Source organism: Megalobrama amblycephala, linkage group LG15 (assembly GCF_018812025.1).
Source record: "Megalobrama amblycephala isolate DHTTF-2021 linkage group LG15, ASM1881202v1, whole genome shotgun sequence".
NCBI lineage: Eukaryota > Metazoa > Chordata > Actinopteri > Cypriniformes > Xenocyprididae > Megalobrama > Megalobrama amblycephala.
The window spans coordinates 6,813,773-6,829,542 of record NC_063058.1 but is presented as its reverse complement, the minus strand read 5'-3'; the positions used below and the strand labels follow the sequence as shown (position 1 = coordinate 6,829,542).

At 38.6% G+C, this 15,770-nt stretch overlaps 1 protein-coding gene across 1 annotated transcript in view; it reads right to left on the bottom strand.

The window, feature by feature from the left end:
- Window positions 1–15,770, bottom strand: part of LOC125247101 (anoctamin-9) — a 29,753-nt gene that overhangs the window by 1,794 nt on the left and 12,189 nt on the right. Inside the window, exons 10-22 of the mRNA XM_048158291.1 lie at window positions 13,869–13,929; window positions 13,710–13,792; window positions 13,038–13,142; window positions 12,756–12,923; window positions 6,033–6,069; window positions 5,798–5,909; window positions 4,807–4,864; window positions 4,599–4,696; window positions 4,034–4,230; window positions 3,370–3,522; window positions 673–820; window positions 465–587; window positions 71–164 (exon numbers count right to left, since the gene is read on the bottom strand). Of these exons, the coding sequence (XP_048014248.1) occupies window positions 71–164; window positions 465–587; window positions 673–820; window positions 3,370–3,522; window positions 4,034–4,230; window positions 4,599–4,696; window positions 4,807–4,864; window positions 5,798–5,909; window positions 6,033–6,069; window positions 12,756–12,923; window positions 13,038–13,142; window positions 13,710–13,792; window positions 13,869–13,929 (1,437 nt within the window). The remainder of the gene's footprint in view (window positions 1–70; window positions 165–464; window positions 588–672; window positions 821–3,369; window positions 3,523–4,033; window positions 4,231–4,598; window positions 4,697–4,806; window positions 4,865–5,797; window positions 5,910–6,032; window positions 6,070–12,755; window positions 12,924–13,037; window positions 13,143–13,709; window positions 13,793–13,868; window positions 13,930–15,770) is intronic.

The following is a 15,770-nucleotide window of genomic DNA, read 5'->3' as shown; positions in this document are numbered from 1 at the left end:
ACATTCATTATTATTCTTAGTATAATTGCTGTGTATCTAGAATCCTGTTCTTATATAGGTATCAGATTACCTCAAACAGAATGATGAAGATTAATCGTGCTGCCAGAATGACCCAAAACTGATTAGTTAAACTATAGTCTTCATTACTTCTGTAGTCTCTATAGCTGAAAAGAAAACAGTACAGTAAATAAACAGTACATAAACAGCACCGGTTTGATTTTGATTAAAAGATTTTTGTTGAACTAAATAGAACCTAAAATGTGCACTTAAATACAAATTAATAAGAGAAAATGAATTTAATTTTGTGTGTTCAGTCAAGCTTATTCTTGCTAAGAACCACCCACTTAAACAGGAGGATTTTGTGAAATGGAGAAATAAAATGATCTTGTTTGCTTGAGTATTGGTTGCTGAGTTCCTAAGGTGTTCAGATAGATAGATAGATAGATAGATAGATAGATAATTACCTGCAGTATGTCACATTTATGCCACTGTTAGTGACCATCTGATGTGGTTTGAAATCCTCACTAACTCTCTTATCACTTATATTAGCAATGGAAAGTGTGTTGTTTATGTATCCAACCATACAACTGAAAATAAACAAAGAAGACTGAAAGACACCTGTGGTGCTGCAAATATTTATTACGTAGGCGTGAAATATCAAGTCCAACTCACTCAATGCCTGTAGCACTGCCATTGGCACAAGGTCCATAGTAGTACTTGTAAACCAGACGAGGAATGAAATCAGAGGATATACCAATGACTAGTCCATTAGCAATGACCGCAAGCACACTAATTGTCTCCAGCACTTCCGTCCAAACACCTGAAAAGAGAAAAAAATTTGTCATTTCATACATTGTTTGTGGTCCAAATATTTGTTTCATGACCATTTTCTATCCTTTGTTTTTATTGAAATCTTTCAATATCAAGTTTCTTTGCAAAGCTGCATTATATTGTGACTGCTCAAACTGTTAAAGGCAGACTTCAGAAGGATATTCAGAGTGGTAGGCACTTAGTAGGACACTTGGTAGGACTTTGTTTTTGTCTTAGTTTCATTTTCATGGACTTTTATTGTGTTTTCATTTGTTTCCTGTTTTCCTTTGTCCTATTTTCCTGCCACTCTTTAGCAACCACTGTGACAGAGGGAATACTAGTGGAATTGAACTCGGAGGACTGGTATGAACATTGATTTATTGTCAGTAATCCCGCAAAACCTCCCTTTTCCACCTCTACTACTAAGCTCAGTCCTTCAGCCCTGCCTCAGCTGGATTCCTGCAGCCCTTCTTCTTCCCCCTTGATGCCATATGGCGTTGTTAAGCCTCAGGTCATTCAGTCACCAGGTCATTCATCCCTCAGCTCTGCCTCCGGCCTCTAATGCCTTCGCTCCACCTCCTGCTGACCTGTTGGCTCTCCCTTGGCTCCTCCCACCCTTGGCTCCACCAGAGACCCTCAGCCTTACGGCTCTACCGGGTTCCCTCATCCCACCGGCTCCACCTTGGTCAGTTGTCACTCTGCCTGCGCCATGGACTTACAAGCCGTCTCTCCACCCCTACAGCTTCGGCAGGCTCCTCCTTCTCCCCGGCTCCACCTTGGTCCTCAGTCACACCGGCTCTGCCTAGGTCCTTGGGCACTCAGTTTCCACGGCTCCATTGGCTCTCTGTCTGCACCCTGGGATCCCCTGACCTTGTCTCCGCTCAGTCGGTTGTCCCCTCAGTGGTTTCTCCCTCAGTCAACTCCACCGTGGGCTATAGTCTTGGCTGTGCTCTGGGTCACCACCACCTGGCCGCACCTCCCATCATCTCCTACATGGTTTCTTCCTCCATTGCCTCCTTGGTCTGTGATTTATTGATTTATTGTCAGTAAATCTGACAATAAATCAATTTCTGCCTGCTCTTACCAGCCCTTTGCCAGCTCCTCTCACCAGTTCTTCATTGGCTCCTCATCCACCTCCAAAGCCCTCACCTTTCCTCCCTCACCGCATCTGTTACGCCACAAGGTTGTGCCTTCTGGGAGGGGGCGTACTGTCACAGTTCTATTATGTGTGGACTTTGTTTTTGTCTTAGTTTCATTTTCATGAACTTTTTGTGTGTATTCATTAGTTTCCTGTGTCCTATTTTCCCACCACTCTTTAGTTACCATGGTGATTGACAGGATTTGTCATTCTGTTCAGCTGTTTGTCATCAATCAGCCTTGTTTGCCTTGTATTTAAGTTGCAGTCTTTTCAGTTCTCATTTGTCCAGTCATGTCTATGTTCTGTCAGAAAAACTATCGTCAAAGATGACTGGCAGTTAGTATACAGTTTGGATTAGCGGTATGGTTCTGTTCTGGGCAAAAACTCCCTGCCCATCCATACAGCCTATCAGGGATAAGAGCAGGAAGAGCGGGGATAACCCCCCTTAGGGTAAACGGAACAGAACCAAGTATTACAATATCATTAAAGACCCCCTGTGGTGAAAATCAAGTTTTTAATGTTGTTTATATGTCTATGTAGTGTTTTTAATATGCTTTAACACAAACCATGTGCAAATTCACAAATCAATACCATTGCTGAGTATTTTATGTTTGAAACTGCAGTACTGCAGTCTGATTTTGGCCACCTCTGAAAAGGATCAAACCATAGATATTAACCCTACCTGATAAATTCAAGTAAATATGCTTGAAATCTATGCTCATTCAAGCATGTGCATTTATTTCATGTATGGGGAAGGCACAAACAACAAATTGCTCGTCAATTGTCACTACAGCAACAGTAGCCTATACTCTCCGAGCCGCTGTGAGCGAGTGGAGGCGGGGGTAATCAGCTCCTGAGCAATGCGATAAAGCTGCTGATAATACTGAATGGACCATATATATATACGAATGCGGTGATAGGCGTTGTATTCCTATAGGTCAATGTGAATCAGCTGAGTGTCAGCAGATGCAAGCTTGACTAATGTGACCTGCCAGAAGTAACGCTATACACTTGATTTACGGTTGTGTTTCGCTGTTTTGGATTATCTTCAGTGTGGATTATTAAAGACTTTTGAAACTGATATTCTTCCTCCCCTTGCTTACTACAATCTAGTTGTGACAGCACTAAACAGAACCACATTTTACCCTCATCAATAGTCCTTCTAATATTTAGGAATAACAGTAACTATTGTACTTCCTCCTTATTAGCTCCCAGTGACTGGAGCTCAGAATGAGTCTTTAACACAACATGTCAATTTTATTTGTTTTTATCAAAAAATATTGGTGAGTTTGAACTGCAAAGGAAGTTGAGTTCTGCAAGTACAGTATGTTTACATAGTTCCATAAGCTTTTTTAAATAAAAATGATTTCTACTGATATGAACACTCTGTTTATAATCCCACAAGCCTTTTTTTCTCTCACCAATATCGTTGGCCTTTGTTGGTACTAGTCTGCGTTCAAGGCTGACCATCTTAATGGCATCCAATCGGATCTCAATGATGTTGTTTAGAAGAGCCAACAATGGAGCCAAAGGAAATGCCGCTACAAAGATAGTAGTAAAACTGTACTGCATCACTGGGGAGGTAAAACAAACAAACAAAAAAAGGACAATGCAAATTTTAGACATCTGTCATATTTTCAAAGAAAATATAAGCTTTGTAATGTATTCTTTTAAAAATATCTCTTTGAAGATCCACAATCCACAAGTAAAATTTTAATGTGTGTTTGCTTATGCAAAACTTGGGTGGCTTCCAGGCTATTACTATGTGACTGCTAAGGTGTTTTGAGTGGTTATTAGTAAGTTACTATGTGTTGGGGTTACTACTGGCCCAAATCAAAGAACCCCACTCCAAGGCTCTATGGTATGAGATATCAATCATGACAAAATGTATAGGATGGGTTACTGGCCAAAATTTAATATGCTTAGGTGTTTTAGTCATATGATTAATTATAAGAATAAACAATGAATAGTAATAGTGATTACTGTCTGAGCAAACACCAGTAGTAACCAGTTCTGGCAAAAAGACGCACACAAACAAAAACAAAATGACGATTGAATCTTAAAGCATATTTTGAAGATCTGTACCCATTTCCAAGAACTCATTAAAGAGGCTGAAGCAATCCGTTTTAATCAGGCCATAGTTTCTGTGGAGGTCTTCGAGTTTGCAGTTTTCACAGAGTTCGGATCCTTCCTTGGCACTCATACATTCCTTCTTATAGCATTTGATACATCTTCTCCGCAGCTTTTGGGTCTTTTTCCTGTTAAACCACCGCCTAAACCAGCTGTAGAAAGAGGGTATAAATAGGTGCTTGTTATCTGTAATACATTTACTGTGTGTTATACAAAGTCCATGAAGCAGTGTAAAATAGGGATCAGAATTACAAGAAATTTCATGATTCTGGTTCCTTAACTATTATTTTTAGTACTTGAAGATGAAATGGTTCTAACTTCTAACTATATAATAACACATGGCCGATAGAACACACATAGAAAAGATGTGTGGTAGCATAATCATACGAAATAAAAATGATTGTTTTTCAGTATTTTATAAAATATGGAACTGGTTCTGTAAGAGATCTTGATTTCCAAACCCAGTGTTAAATGATAAAAAACACAGACCACAGAAAGACAATAAAAAAGTTCCACTTACGGACCAGAATATTCAAAGATATTGTTGAAGATCTGTTTAAGTACCATGATAATAGACATCTGAATGAACAAATCTGTGAGACAGCCACTTGGGTGACACTGAATTGGAAAAGAATATAATATTGCATAAAAATGAGTGTGAGTAAGTAAAACATAGCAGAGCATTGTTTATTTTTAGCACACTGTATAGAAAATTATAATGGCCACACCTCCTCCAGTCTCCATATATCAGATATCCTTACATATCCTCCAGGGTGACCATTAATTCTAAAACACAAATTGATTTTCAGTGTATTATTATTATTATTGTTACAGTACATTTTTGTTGCAGTAAAATGTGATTAATTTTAGAGGAAATTAGTTATTCCTTGGTAAAAACACCCCTCAGGTGCACTGTACATATCCAATCTGTCAAAGCATTTGACATGGCTACACAAAACTAATACTGACAAATTTGATATGCAATTAAATTTCGATTAATTAATTGGCACATCACATAATAAATTAAATTAAAAATGTTAATCGCTTTGTTGATTTATTGTTCTCACCTGTTTCTTGTTACACTTATTATTTACCAGTGTATTAGTTCCTTGTCCTTACATGGTGTTTTGTTGGTGTACTCAGTTTTAGTTTCCTTGTTTGAAATTATTTGTTTTTGGAGTTACTTGTACCTTAAATTTGTAATAAATTGCTGCATATGGATCCTTCTCTCCTTCACCCTCCATGTGAGATTTCCAATCTCTGGTAAGTCCACAATGTTCAAAAAATTAAAATCCTCTCGGTAGAGCTCTTTAAGTTCTACTGCTGGATCCATCCTTTTTAAGGTTGGGTCTTCTGTAATGTTGGGAGTGTGACTCAGAGATGGAGAGAATGATCCATATGTTGCAATTTATTAATAACATAAAAATACAAGTAACTTAAAAAACAAGGAACTACAAACAAGAAACAAGGAAACCCAAACTAACGAAAGCACATTAACGAAACATCATGAAAGGATAAGACCTGACCAGGAACACAAGGGCGTTTATACACTAGAACTAATATGGGTAACAAGAAATAGGTTAGATAAATCAAAATTTTAAAAACAAAATTACAAATGGATTACAAGACTAAAACAGGAAAATAAAATACCAATATAATATAATATAATATAATATAATATAATATAATATAATATAAACTGTTGATTGTTAAGGCTACCTTCCCAGAAAGAATGCTGTGTACATGAGAGAGGAGAACATTGTAAAGAACTGGAATATGAACATCTTCACTGTAAAACTCCTTTCAATGGCAGTATGGGAGTGCTTATTCTCTGCAAGCAAAAATAAATAAATAAATAATAATAATAATAATAATTGAGAAGAGTTTTATATAACAAACAAATAGGGTTAACAATAAAAATGTCTGACAAAGCCACAAGCTGTGTTCCACTTACCTATTTCACTCAGCTTCATGGCTACTGTACAATTTACCTGAATAAAATAATTACATGGTTACGACTATTGTTATCATAAGCCAAAAGAGATACAAGCTCTATTCCAAATTTCATTGCATCACAGGCACACTCGATGTGAAGACTGATTCAAAACATAGGTACTTAATTAATCTGCATGCATATTAGAGAATTGTGTCATTAGCTTTGTAACATTCTAATATCAAACTCTATTGGAAGTCTTCAATACAGTGTTATTTGTGTGATGTGCAGAGTTGCTGATTTTATAGACCATGTTATGTGCATGTTATAAACCACTTCATGTGCACTTGCGGTCAGAAGAGTGTACCATATTTCAATTATATTTGCAGCCAATATACACCCTCGGTGCACACTTTTGCCAAGGCTGCAGTGAGGCAAGTTCCTCAGAAGACTTCTAGCTGACAGTCGGAGCATCATTACGTCAAGAAAGTGTGGACTCGGAGAAAGACTGCGAGGGCTTAGGGTTCAGTTTGGGACAGGGCCATATTCCAAATCAGTACAATATAAAAAAAAAATCAGTCACTTATAAGGTTCAATGATGCATGGAATGATGCCTTAGAAGACAGCTGCCTATGTTGGCATCAAGCAGCTTACCTGGTTCCCTTTCGAGGGAACTCCAGGCTGCGTCAGGAACTGACACTATGGGAAAACACCTTCGTTGTGATGGTGTCTGAAGCACATGTGCTATTGGCAAACTAAGAGACATAACATCCTCAGATTCTTTGTCTTCAGAAAGATGCATGTTGTTGTATGTGTGCATGAATGACTGAATGAAAGGTTGGGAGCTGTGTTTACAAGTGTGCGTTGCCCTGTCCTCACTTCAAGAGAAACGACAACACATGCAACTTGCGTGTGAAATATCTTGCCGTGCAACGCACAGTCTGCACTCCAAGAGCACAATAAGAGTTTCAGATTAAAGTTCTGCTCCTGTTTAGCTTTCTTCATGAGGGAAGAAAGTCAAACGGCAGTGCCTTGCAGCTCAGTTCCCATGTTTGTTGAGGTAGCACATGGATTATCGTCGGGTTCGCAGGTTGAGTTGAGGGAAGCATTAGAGTTTGAGCAGACAGGAGCCCACATTCTCTTCTTTTTTCTCTCTCTTTTCATGCAGAACCAGAAGCTCCCATAGAGATCTATTTTTTATGCATGATGACATTTTACTGGCTGCATCTAGTTCTGACAAATTAGATGTTGAATGTGGTGATTATTTCCAAACAAGAAACACACTCAGGTCTACTGTCTATGAGTTGAAGCATACAGCTTCTTTTCTTTCAGGATCTCCACAGTGAGTTGTCATGGTCCTGGACACAGCCATATTCAGCTCGTATTGGATTGGAAGGGTATAGATATGCGGTGATATCTAAGGTTAAAGAGACCGTTAGTCAACTATCTCTCACTTTCATCTGAATCGCCCTGGAGAGGGCTATATCTACTCTCCAGACTGTATATAATTACTTCTAGTCTGGCTGTTCAGGCTGATGCCTCATTGCACACCATATAGTTCGGCAAGCGTACCAAGCATATCTCATTAAACAAATGTGACCAGTCATGGAAAGTAGGGTCACAAGTCGGTTCTGGGGCATTTTGAGTTATTCACAGATTCTGAAAGTGTAGTCTCCAAGCTTTCCAACGATGTGTAACACATGGAAATCTGATAATATTTGGAGAAGTTGTGGCCATTTGAAGGTAGGCACTCAAAAAAGCTCAAAGGGCAGAAAATGACCTAAAGATTTTGCAGTTCTCGCCTGTTCTCACCTGCTGGGAGTGACAATAGGGCTCATTTACATCTCATTTAGATAAGCCATACCCCCTGTAAAGCTGCATGGTTGCATAGCAACGACAGACGCGACGGGAAAATCGGACCGCATACTATTAATAATAAAGGATAATGTGCATTGTAAATGTCAGTAATTTATCTTTTTTGACATTAGAACTTTTTGAACAGGATTCTATGATAACCGTATAGTCCTGGTTTAGACCTCAGTTAGTGGTTAGACCTGGTTTGAGTCAAAGGATTAAAAAAATCCTGTACATTAAACTCTTCAATACTTTTACTTTTGACTTATAACGCACATTTTACGGCTACGGATACTTTATACTTTTACTTACGTAGGAATTTAATCTGATACATTTACTATTACATTAGTAAATCCTTGTTAAGTAGTAGTAACTGGCTAAAATTATTAGCGTCACATTCAATTCAAGAATAGTAAGGTTTACATGAGCTAAGTCATTCACACCAGTCAATTCAAGCAGTTGAAGCGTTATTCAAATTAACGTGATAACATTACCATCTAAAAGCCCATTATAGTAATGGGGGTTTTTGGCAAGTGATACGATGCTAACGATTACAATTAAAACGACAGTCCTGAGCTAGCTAATAACAATAGACACATGAGATAACGTGTAGCCTACGTGTTCTTAGAATGAACACAAAACGACAAACTTTGATGTTTATGGAAACTCACCCCATAAGAAACAGAAAAGATCTTGTTGCCTCCAATGAAATAAGTTGTTCGGGCACACTTTCTCTTTGTCGGGGTCTTCTTTGTGGATGTAACCATCTCCAAAGTTTGCACTATGCGTCTGTTTGCCTCTAAATGTCCAATAATTCGCATGTCCTGCCACTCTTTTTCCGCAGCTAAAGAATCCAGCCGTATGTTGTACTTCAAAACATTTTCAGTGTAACGGCCACGGTTCAGCTCGTCTGCGATATTCTTTGCGGCGTCAATCTTCATTAAATTTTGATATCAGCTAGAGCCGGCCAGAGCGCTGCATAAATAAGTAGCCACGCTTCCCTTGGAAGGCGGCGGCAATAACAAAAGAAACAAAAGCCGGCGTATCCGATTCCAGTGTGGAAATACAAACAGACAATGACACGCCCCTACTGCGAGATAGAATCTCTGAAAAACAAGCCGATTTCAACCTCAAAATGTACGCTTTTAAATAAACCAATACTGCTATCTAAAACACGGAGATGCTTCTTCATGATCTCAACTAACAGATTCTGCAAAAAAACGAAAATCACCAATTTTGAAAAAAAATGCTTCTTTCTCAGTTTGCTCAATAGTTGTGCTGCCGACTTGTGTCCCTGGTTTCCGTGACGGGTCACAAATGGATTAGGGCTTCCATGCCCTCAAGGGGCTGCATTGCTAAACCTGCCACAGAAGCCTGCCCCGTGCGGAGGGTATCAGGACACCGGGCACCACCTTTTTCAATCAGTCCCCTGTTTAAAAAGTTTGCTTCTTCCTGCCATTCTGTCATTTCAGGACAACAAATAGAACCATTTTCCGTCCTCTATTTCAAAGAAGCAAGGGGCGGCATTGATAACCTGTCATAATCTGTGTTTCGGGAAGCATCAGTCCCCAGCAGGATTCCACCAGTTCTCCACACACCATATTCACTAGCTCCCTTTTCTGAGGTTAAAAATTTTGCTAGGGTCATCTGCCCCCCTTAGGAATACAGGGCATCCCCTTTCAATCAGTTCCCTGTTCAAGATGCTTAGTTGTTCCCTACCAGTGAGCTGTTTCAGGGCGCCAAACAGAGCAGTTTTGTCCCCTCTTTTCTCAAAGTATCAGTCGGGTACTCGAAAATGAACGTGTGATACTGCTTTCAGAGCAATCACGACAAGGTGACTTCTGCCAAATGTGTTGTTTTAGGTTCTTTGGACCATAGAAAAAGCTTCAGAGATCATTTTCTCACACATCCACCCCACTTCAACAGCATCCTCCTCATGCTAGTTAACGTCAAAGAGGCCTTGTTTCAAGCACAAAAAATACAGTGTCTTTTGGACAATGGGCCCATAGAAAAAGAGAGTCCGGATTTTACAGCTATTATTTTCTAATTCCAAAAAGGGGAGTTTGTGTCCATATTTGGATTTACATTATCTGAACTGTACTCTGAGGGCATACAGGTTCAAGATGTTAATGTTCAAATCATATCAAATCTGGTCAGGAGAATGGTTTGTCACGATAGGTCTAAAGAACGCCTATTTTCAAATCGTACCCAATCACAGGAAGCTTCTCAGGTTCACATTCGGGGGAGAAGCTCACCAATATCAAGTAGAGTAGGATTCAACCACTCAAAAACCCATGCATATGAGACACAATAGTGGTATCATATGGGCACACCTAACAGAATTACCGGGGCTGCTGTTGCACAAACCAGGATCAACTCCACACAGATGTCAAATGACTTAAATTCCGTATTAATTGAGCTTGAAGACTTCAAGAAATCAAATTTTAACTTTGAGGTCTTTATGCTAGTGTACTCCTAAAATAAAATAATACATATTTTTTAGCAGATATGCATATTTGAAGAATGTCTGTAAAGGATGGGAGCTGGACAATGGAGTTGGAGATCCACATGCAGGCTTTATTTACTGAAAGAGCGGAGCAGACGACCACCAAAGCAGTTCAGACGGGCTTGAAGACCCCCACAGTGGAGCAGATGACCACCAAAGCAGATCAGGTAACACTGGGAACACAGGCAATGGTCAAGGCAAGCAGCAAGCGATCATCAAACAAGGAATCAGTCCAGAGTCAAAAACACAGGCTAGACAAGACAAGGCAGGACAAGGAATAAACAGAATGCAAACCAATGGCTAAACACTACTCAGCCATGTGTGCGTGTCTGAGTGCAGCCAAAGAGCTTAGAACTCAAGAGGCGACACTTTTTGGGTAACAGTCACTACATGGTGCTCCGGTAGCGTGGCCACTGTTATGGGCTGAAAATACTTACTAGACCATAGAATCCTTCACATCTTACGCACCCAAATCAGAAGCACAATAGAACAGAACAGTAAGTCACCAGTAAATTGTATGGCTCCCACAGTAAATGTTGTATTGTCTTATATATGTTTTATTTTACCAGTTGTGGAATCCAGCCATTCAACCATCTGAGGTAGCGTAATTAGCCTACTTTATTGAGTATTTCCATTTTATGTAACTTTACACATTTATTAATAGTAAAACAATAATTAATAAATTTAAGATCATCATGTTTGCAGCGAACAATATATTTTAGACCTAGTGGAGTAATAGTAATAATATCTAGGTCTTAATTGAAATATATATATTGTATGTTTTAATGGATCACGCTACAAACATAATGATCTTAAAATACATGATGCATTGCTGTGTCCGTTATTGCATAATTCCCACTTTTGGACACTTTTGCTTCAATGGACATTAGACAACACTGCAAAATCAAGCTGTTATATTATTTATTGTCCAACATTCCCAATTTTTCTGATGCATGTCCTTAATTTAATTTCATATGTTGGTAATAATTCAATGTTTATAAGCCTTTGAATGAATTTTAACCCAAACTGACTGGGTTTCTAGAGAGCAAAGGTTTTGTGAAAAAAGTGGAAGACTTAAACACAAAGTGTGTAAAATAAACTGTAAAAAGGATTTGATGATCACTAGTGATAGTATTTTATTCTATGTTGTCATCATTCAGGTTGGATTTCAGCTTTAATGTACAAAGCAGCTGATATTGCCATAGAAACTAGTGACTGCCGACTTGCTTTCACCCCAAAATGGCGGAAACGCAGGGCTGCTGCTGGGCGCCGGTGTTGCAATGGAAGTGCTATTAAGTGTCGCTTCTTGTTAGTGTATATTCTTTGGTGCAGCTTATAAAGAGTCACTGATGGGAAGCAGGTGTGAGTGTGTGATTGGTTCCTAGGTGGGGAATTGTGGGAAATGGAGTCCATATAATGAGAATAGAGCATGGACCTAGGGCACATGTAACAATGTCTTTCTCTTCCAGGAAAATTTATTAAAAATATTAATGACATTAATATTTGCACTCAGGGGCAGTTTTTGCAGTTTTTCCCCAATAAAATGCTCTCTAGAATGAGAATTTACACTTAAAGGTAGGATCAGAAATTTTCTTTTATAAACAAATTTTGTTATACTGGTTGAAACTGTCTTCACATCCTGATAGCAATCAATATTAGAAGTGGTCTAAATATTAATACATGAACATATATCTTCTGTGGAAGTCTCAGGACCAAAAAATGTTTGTCCAGTCATTGCATTCAGTCCGATAAGATGTCCTACCTGCCTGTCAACATATATATCTCCATGCAGAGTTCACATCATGTTGTAACCGTAATTACGAGATGCCAACCCATGACATTCTACCTGGAGCTGTTCACGTCCTCAGACTCAGATTTATGTGTTTCTATGTCAACACAATCAATGCCCAAAATAAATCTGTAGCAGTCAGGTGGTACAAGTCAGAGCTCTGTAAGTTGTTTACGTTCATTATTATTGTAACGTTATGTGCTTTGATACATGAGGTAATGTAACGCTGTCTCTCGTGATGCTTTGCAGTCTCTGCTCTGTGTGTTCATGTGTTTTGAAGGAGACATTGGAGAGTACTCTGATTGGAGGGTGGGATCTAATGCTTTCATTGCTAGCTTTTTATTGCTAGACTCTCGAAAATGCCTACCCTACCTTTAATACAACCTGACTCTGATTATCAATAGCAAGTAACAAATCATGATTCATGAAACATATGGTTTTCGTTGTATGGTTTTCATTTTAATAGGAAATGCATCAACACAGGAAAGAAAACTATTAAACTAACTAACCCATCAAGCCATTTCATTGGGTCTTTAAAACCCTACCATCTGTTCTCTGAAAAAAGCAGGAGTTTTGTGGAGTTTGTGGAGCTTACCCGAGTCATGACGGTGATGGTGATGTAGTGAAGCACAGCTCCGAGCATCAGGGCAACTGTTTGAGAATTCTCAGTAATGACCTGCCAAGAACTGTTTTCGGCCAGCAGTACAGTAGCAATCACTCGAAACACAACCAGGACATGGGTCAAACCAATGATGATCAGCAACTGATAACACATCACCACAGACAACAACAAAGTGAGTTAGCCATACATATATGAATTATATCTTTTTTTGATGAGAGTAAAGGCATCTTCACAAAATCAATATGGGTTTCTTACCATGAGTGTGACTAAAACCATTACTATAGTGGACCGTAGATAAGAGTGCTGGCGCATCTTGGGTTGACAGTTTGCATTATTCACAATCTCCAGAATCAACTCCTCCTGCATGGTACAAGTGCGTACAAAATTATATGTTATACCCAACGACCCTAAGCTTTATATTTTTGTAGTTCTTCACTATGATGTAACAATGATGCAGTTTTTTGGAGTAACACTGAAAGTAGTGGCATTGCAGCAGTCAATGTGCATCAAAAACTAGGACACATTTGGTTGTAATTTTGTGAGTTTAGCGGAACAGAAAGCGAATCACAGAGTTTTATAGAGTGTATGTTTGAGAGAGGGACACAACACCTTTCAGAACAGTGGTGCTCTATGCAAATACCTATACTTGAGACTTGAGTCTGCCATTGACAAGAAGCAGGCATATAACTTATTGTAGTGTCACGACTTAACAAGTGGATTGCCCACTTAAATAGCTTTAATGTTTTGTTAGTGTATGTTTTATTAGTGTAGCTAACTGCTTTTTCAAAAGGGTAGCTTGACTATAGTTTAATTATTCAAATGTTATCAATACTTTGTTGCTTGGAAAAATAAAATTCCCAGTAGCTAACTTAACAGTGTAATGTTGTATGATGTATTGTTGTTATAGAGACAGTTTCTTGGTAATACCTCTTCCTCACACCAGTCAAAGACCTTCCATGCAGACACATAAGATGACCTGTGGCGCTTCCAGAACTCCAGAAACACAGTGGCTGTGAAGAAGAAAATAACATCTGTCATAACATTGATTCATTCCAACTTAAATGAGGTTAGAGCTATTGAACTTACCCCACACAGCCATGAACATGGCGAATGCCACTGTTCCCTCATTATCAAACAGAAGGCTCACCTGCACGTGACCCAAAAGACACAGTGTCAGCATATCTTATTACAAAATATTAACATTTATTTAAAAAAAGCTAACAGAGAATGTTCTCAGAAATGTGGCCAATGTTCTGGCAAGATTCTCTGAAAGTTTTGAACAAACGTTCTACCAGTAATTCACACTTGCATATAATTAAGTAGAGTAAAGGTTATGCCTATATGTCAAGCTGTCCGGGTGGAGGGCTCTGAGCTCAGAATTTGACCCGAACCCAGAGTACTCCCCCTGGTTGCGGAAGAGTTAGAACTAGAGAGGGGAGATGGGGAGGTGGAGGGATGCTGATAAACTGTCGACGTACAGAGGTAAGTCTGCTGTATATGTACCTCTTATCTCATTAATTAAAGGGTTAGTTCACCCAAAAATGAAAATTCTGTCATTTATTACTTACCATCATGCCATTCCACACCCGTAAGACCTTCGTTAATCTTCAGAACACAAATTAAGATATTTTAGATGAAATCCGGTAGCTCCATGAGGCCTCCATAGGGAGCAATGGACACTTCCTCTCTCAAGATCCATAAAGGTACTAAAAACTTATTTAAATCGGTTCATGTGAGTACAGTGGTTCAATATTAATATTATAAAGCAACGAGAATATTTTTGAAGCACCAAAAAAACACACTGACACACTGATTCATCTGTGCTCCGATGCTTCCTGAAGCATTGTTTTAAAATCGGCCATCACTAAATAAGTCGTTATTTAGGTTTTTTTGGCGCTCCAAAAATATTCTCGTCGCTTTATAATATTAATATTGAACCACTGTACTCACATGAACTGATTTAAATATGTTTTTAGTACCTTTATGAATCTTGAGAGAGGAAGTGTCCATTGCTCCCTATGGAGGCCTCACGGAGCTATCGGATTTCAACTAAAATATCTTAATTTGTGTTCTGAAGATTAACGAAGGTCTTACGGGTGTGGAACGGCATGAGGGTGAGTAATTAATGACAGAATTGTCATTTTTGGGTGAACTAACCCTTTAAGCTGAATGACTGAATGCGCTCCACTCGTGTTAATTAGGTTAATTATCTGAAAATGCTCCTCCCGAACTTTGTTAATAAAACATCATTAATAGAACGTTCATCCAAAGTTATCTGGTCTTTAATAATATTCTCAAAATAGCACAAATTATAATACATTATTTCCACTGATGGAAAGTATTTTTTCTGAAAGTTTTATTTGGATGTTCTTCTAACGTTCCCTTTCGAGGGAACTCGGGCTGCATCGAATGATGACACTATAGTCTATAGTGCAATCCTGATTGCCCAGGTGAAAAAAAAAGTACATTTCGCGCACTAATTTTGTACTTAATATACTAAAAATGTATTTAGATACTACTTATAGTACATTTGAACCCATAGTGTACTACAAGTGGTAACTAAATATATTTTTTAAATACAGAGATATTAAAGGCACATTTTAGTTAATATTTCATGGTGTCTCAAAATAGCACAGTTGAGTACACTTAGATGTTCTTAAGATTATCTTAAGAAGTACTAAAGAATTTTTTATATATTAAGTACAAAATTAGTGCGCGAAAATAGAGCACTTTAAGTACATTATTGAAATGTACTTTTTTTCACCTGGGTGGTGCTGCATTACCACATGACATGTGATGGCATAGCATGGAAGCTACAAAGGGAAGCCGGTACACAGTAGCATCAGCTTCTGATCTTAAAATTTGGCCAAAATTTGGTGTTGTTTGTCACAATATACAGTATATAAAAAATGGCGAGTGATAAGCAGATTAAGCTGTGTGCTCCTCCCTATTCTAGATACATCATGGGTGGGGACACACAGAAGCTTT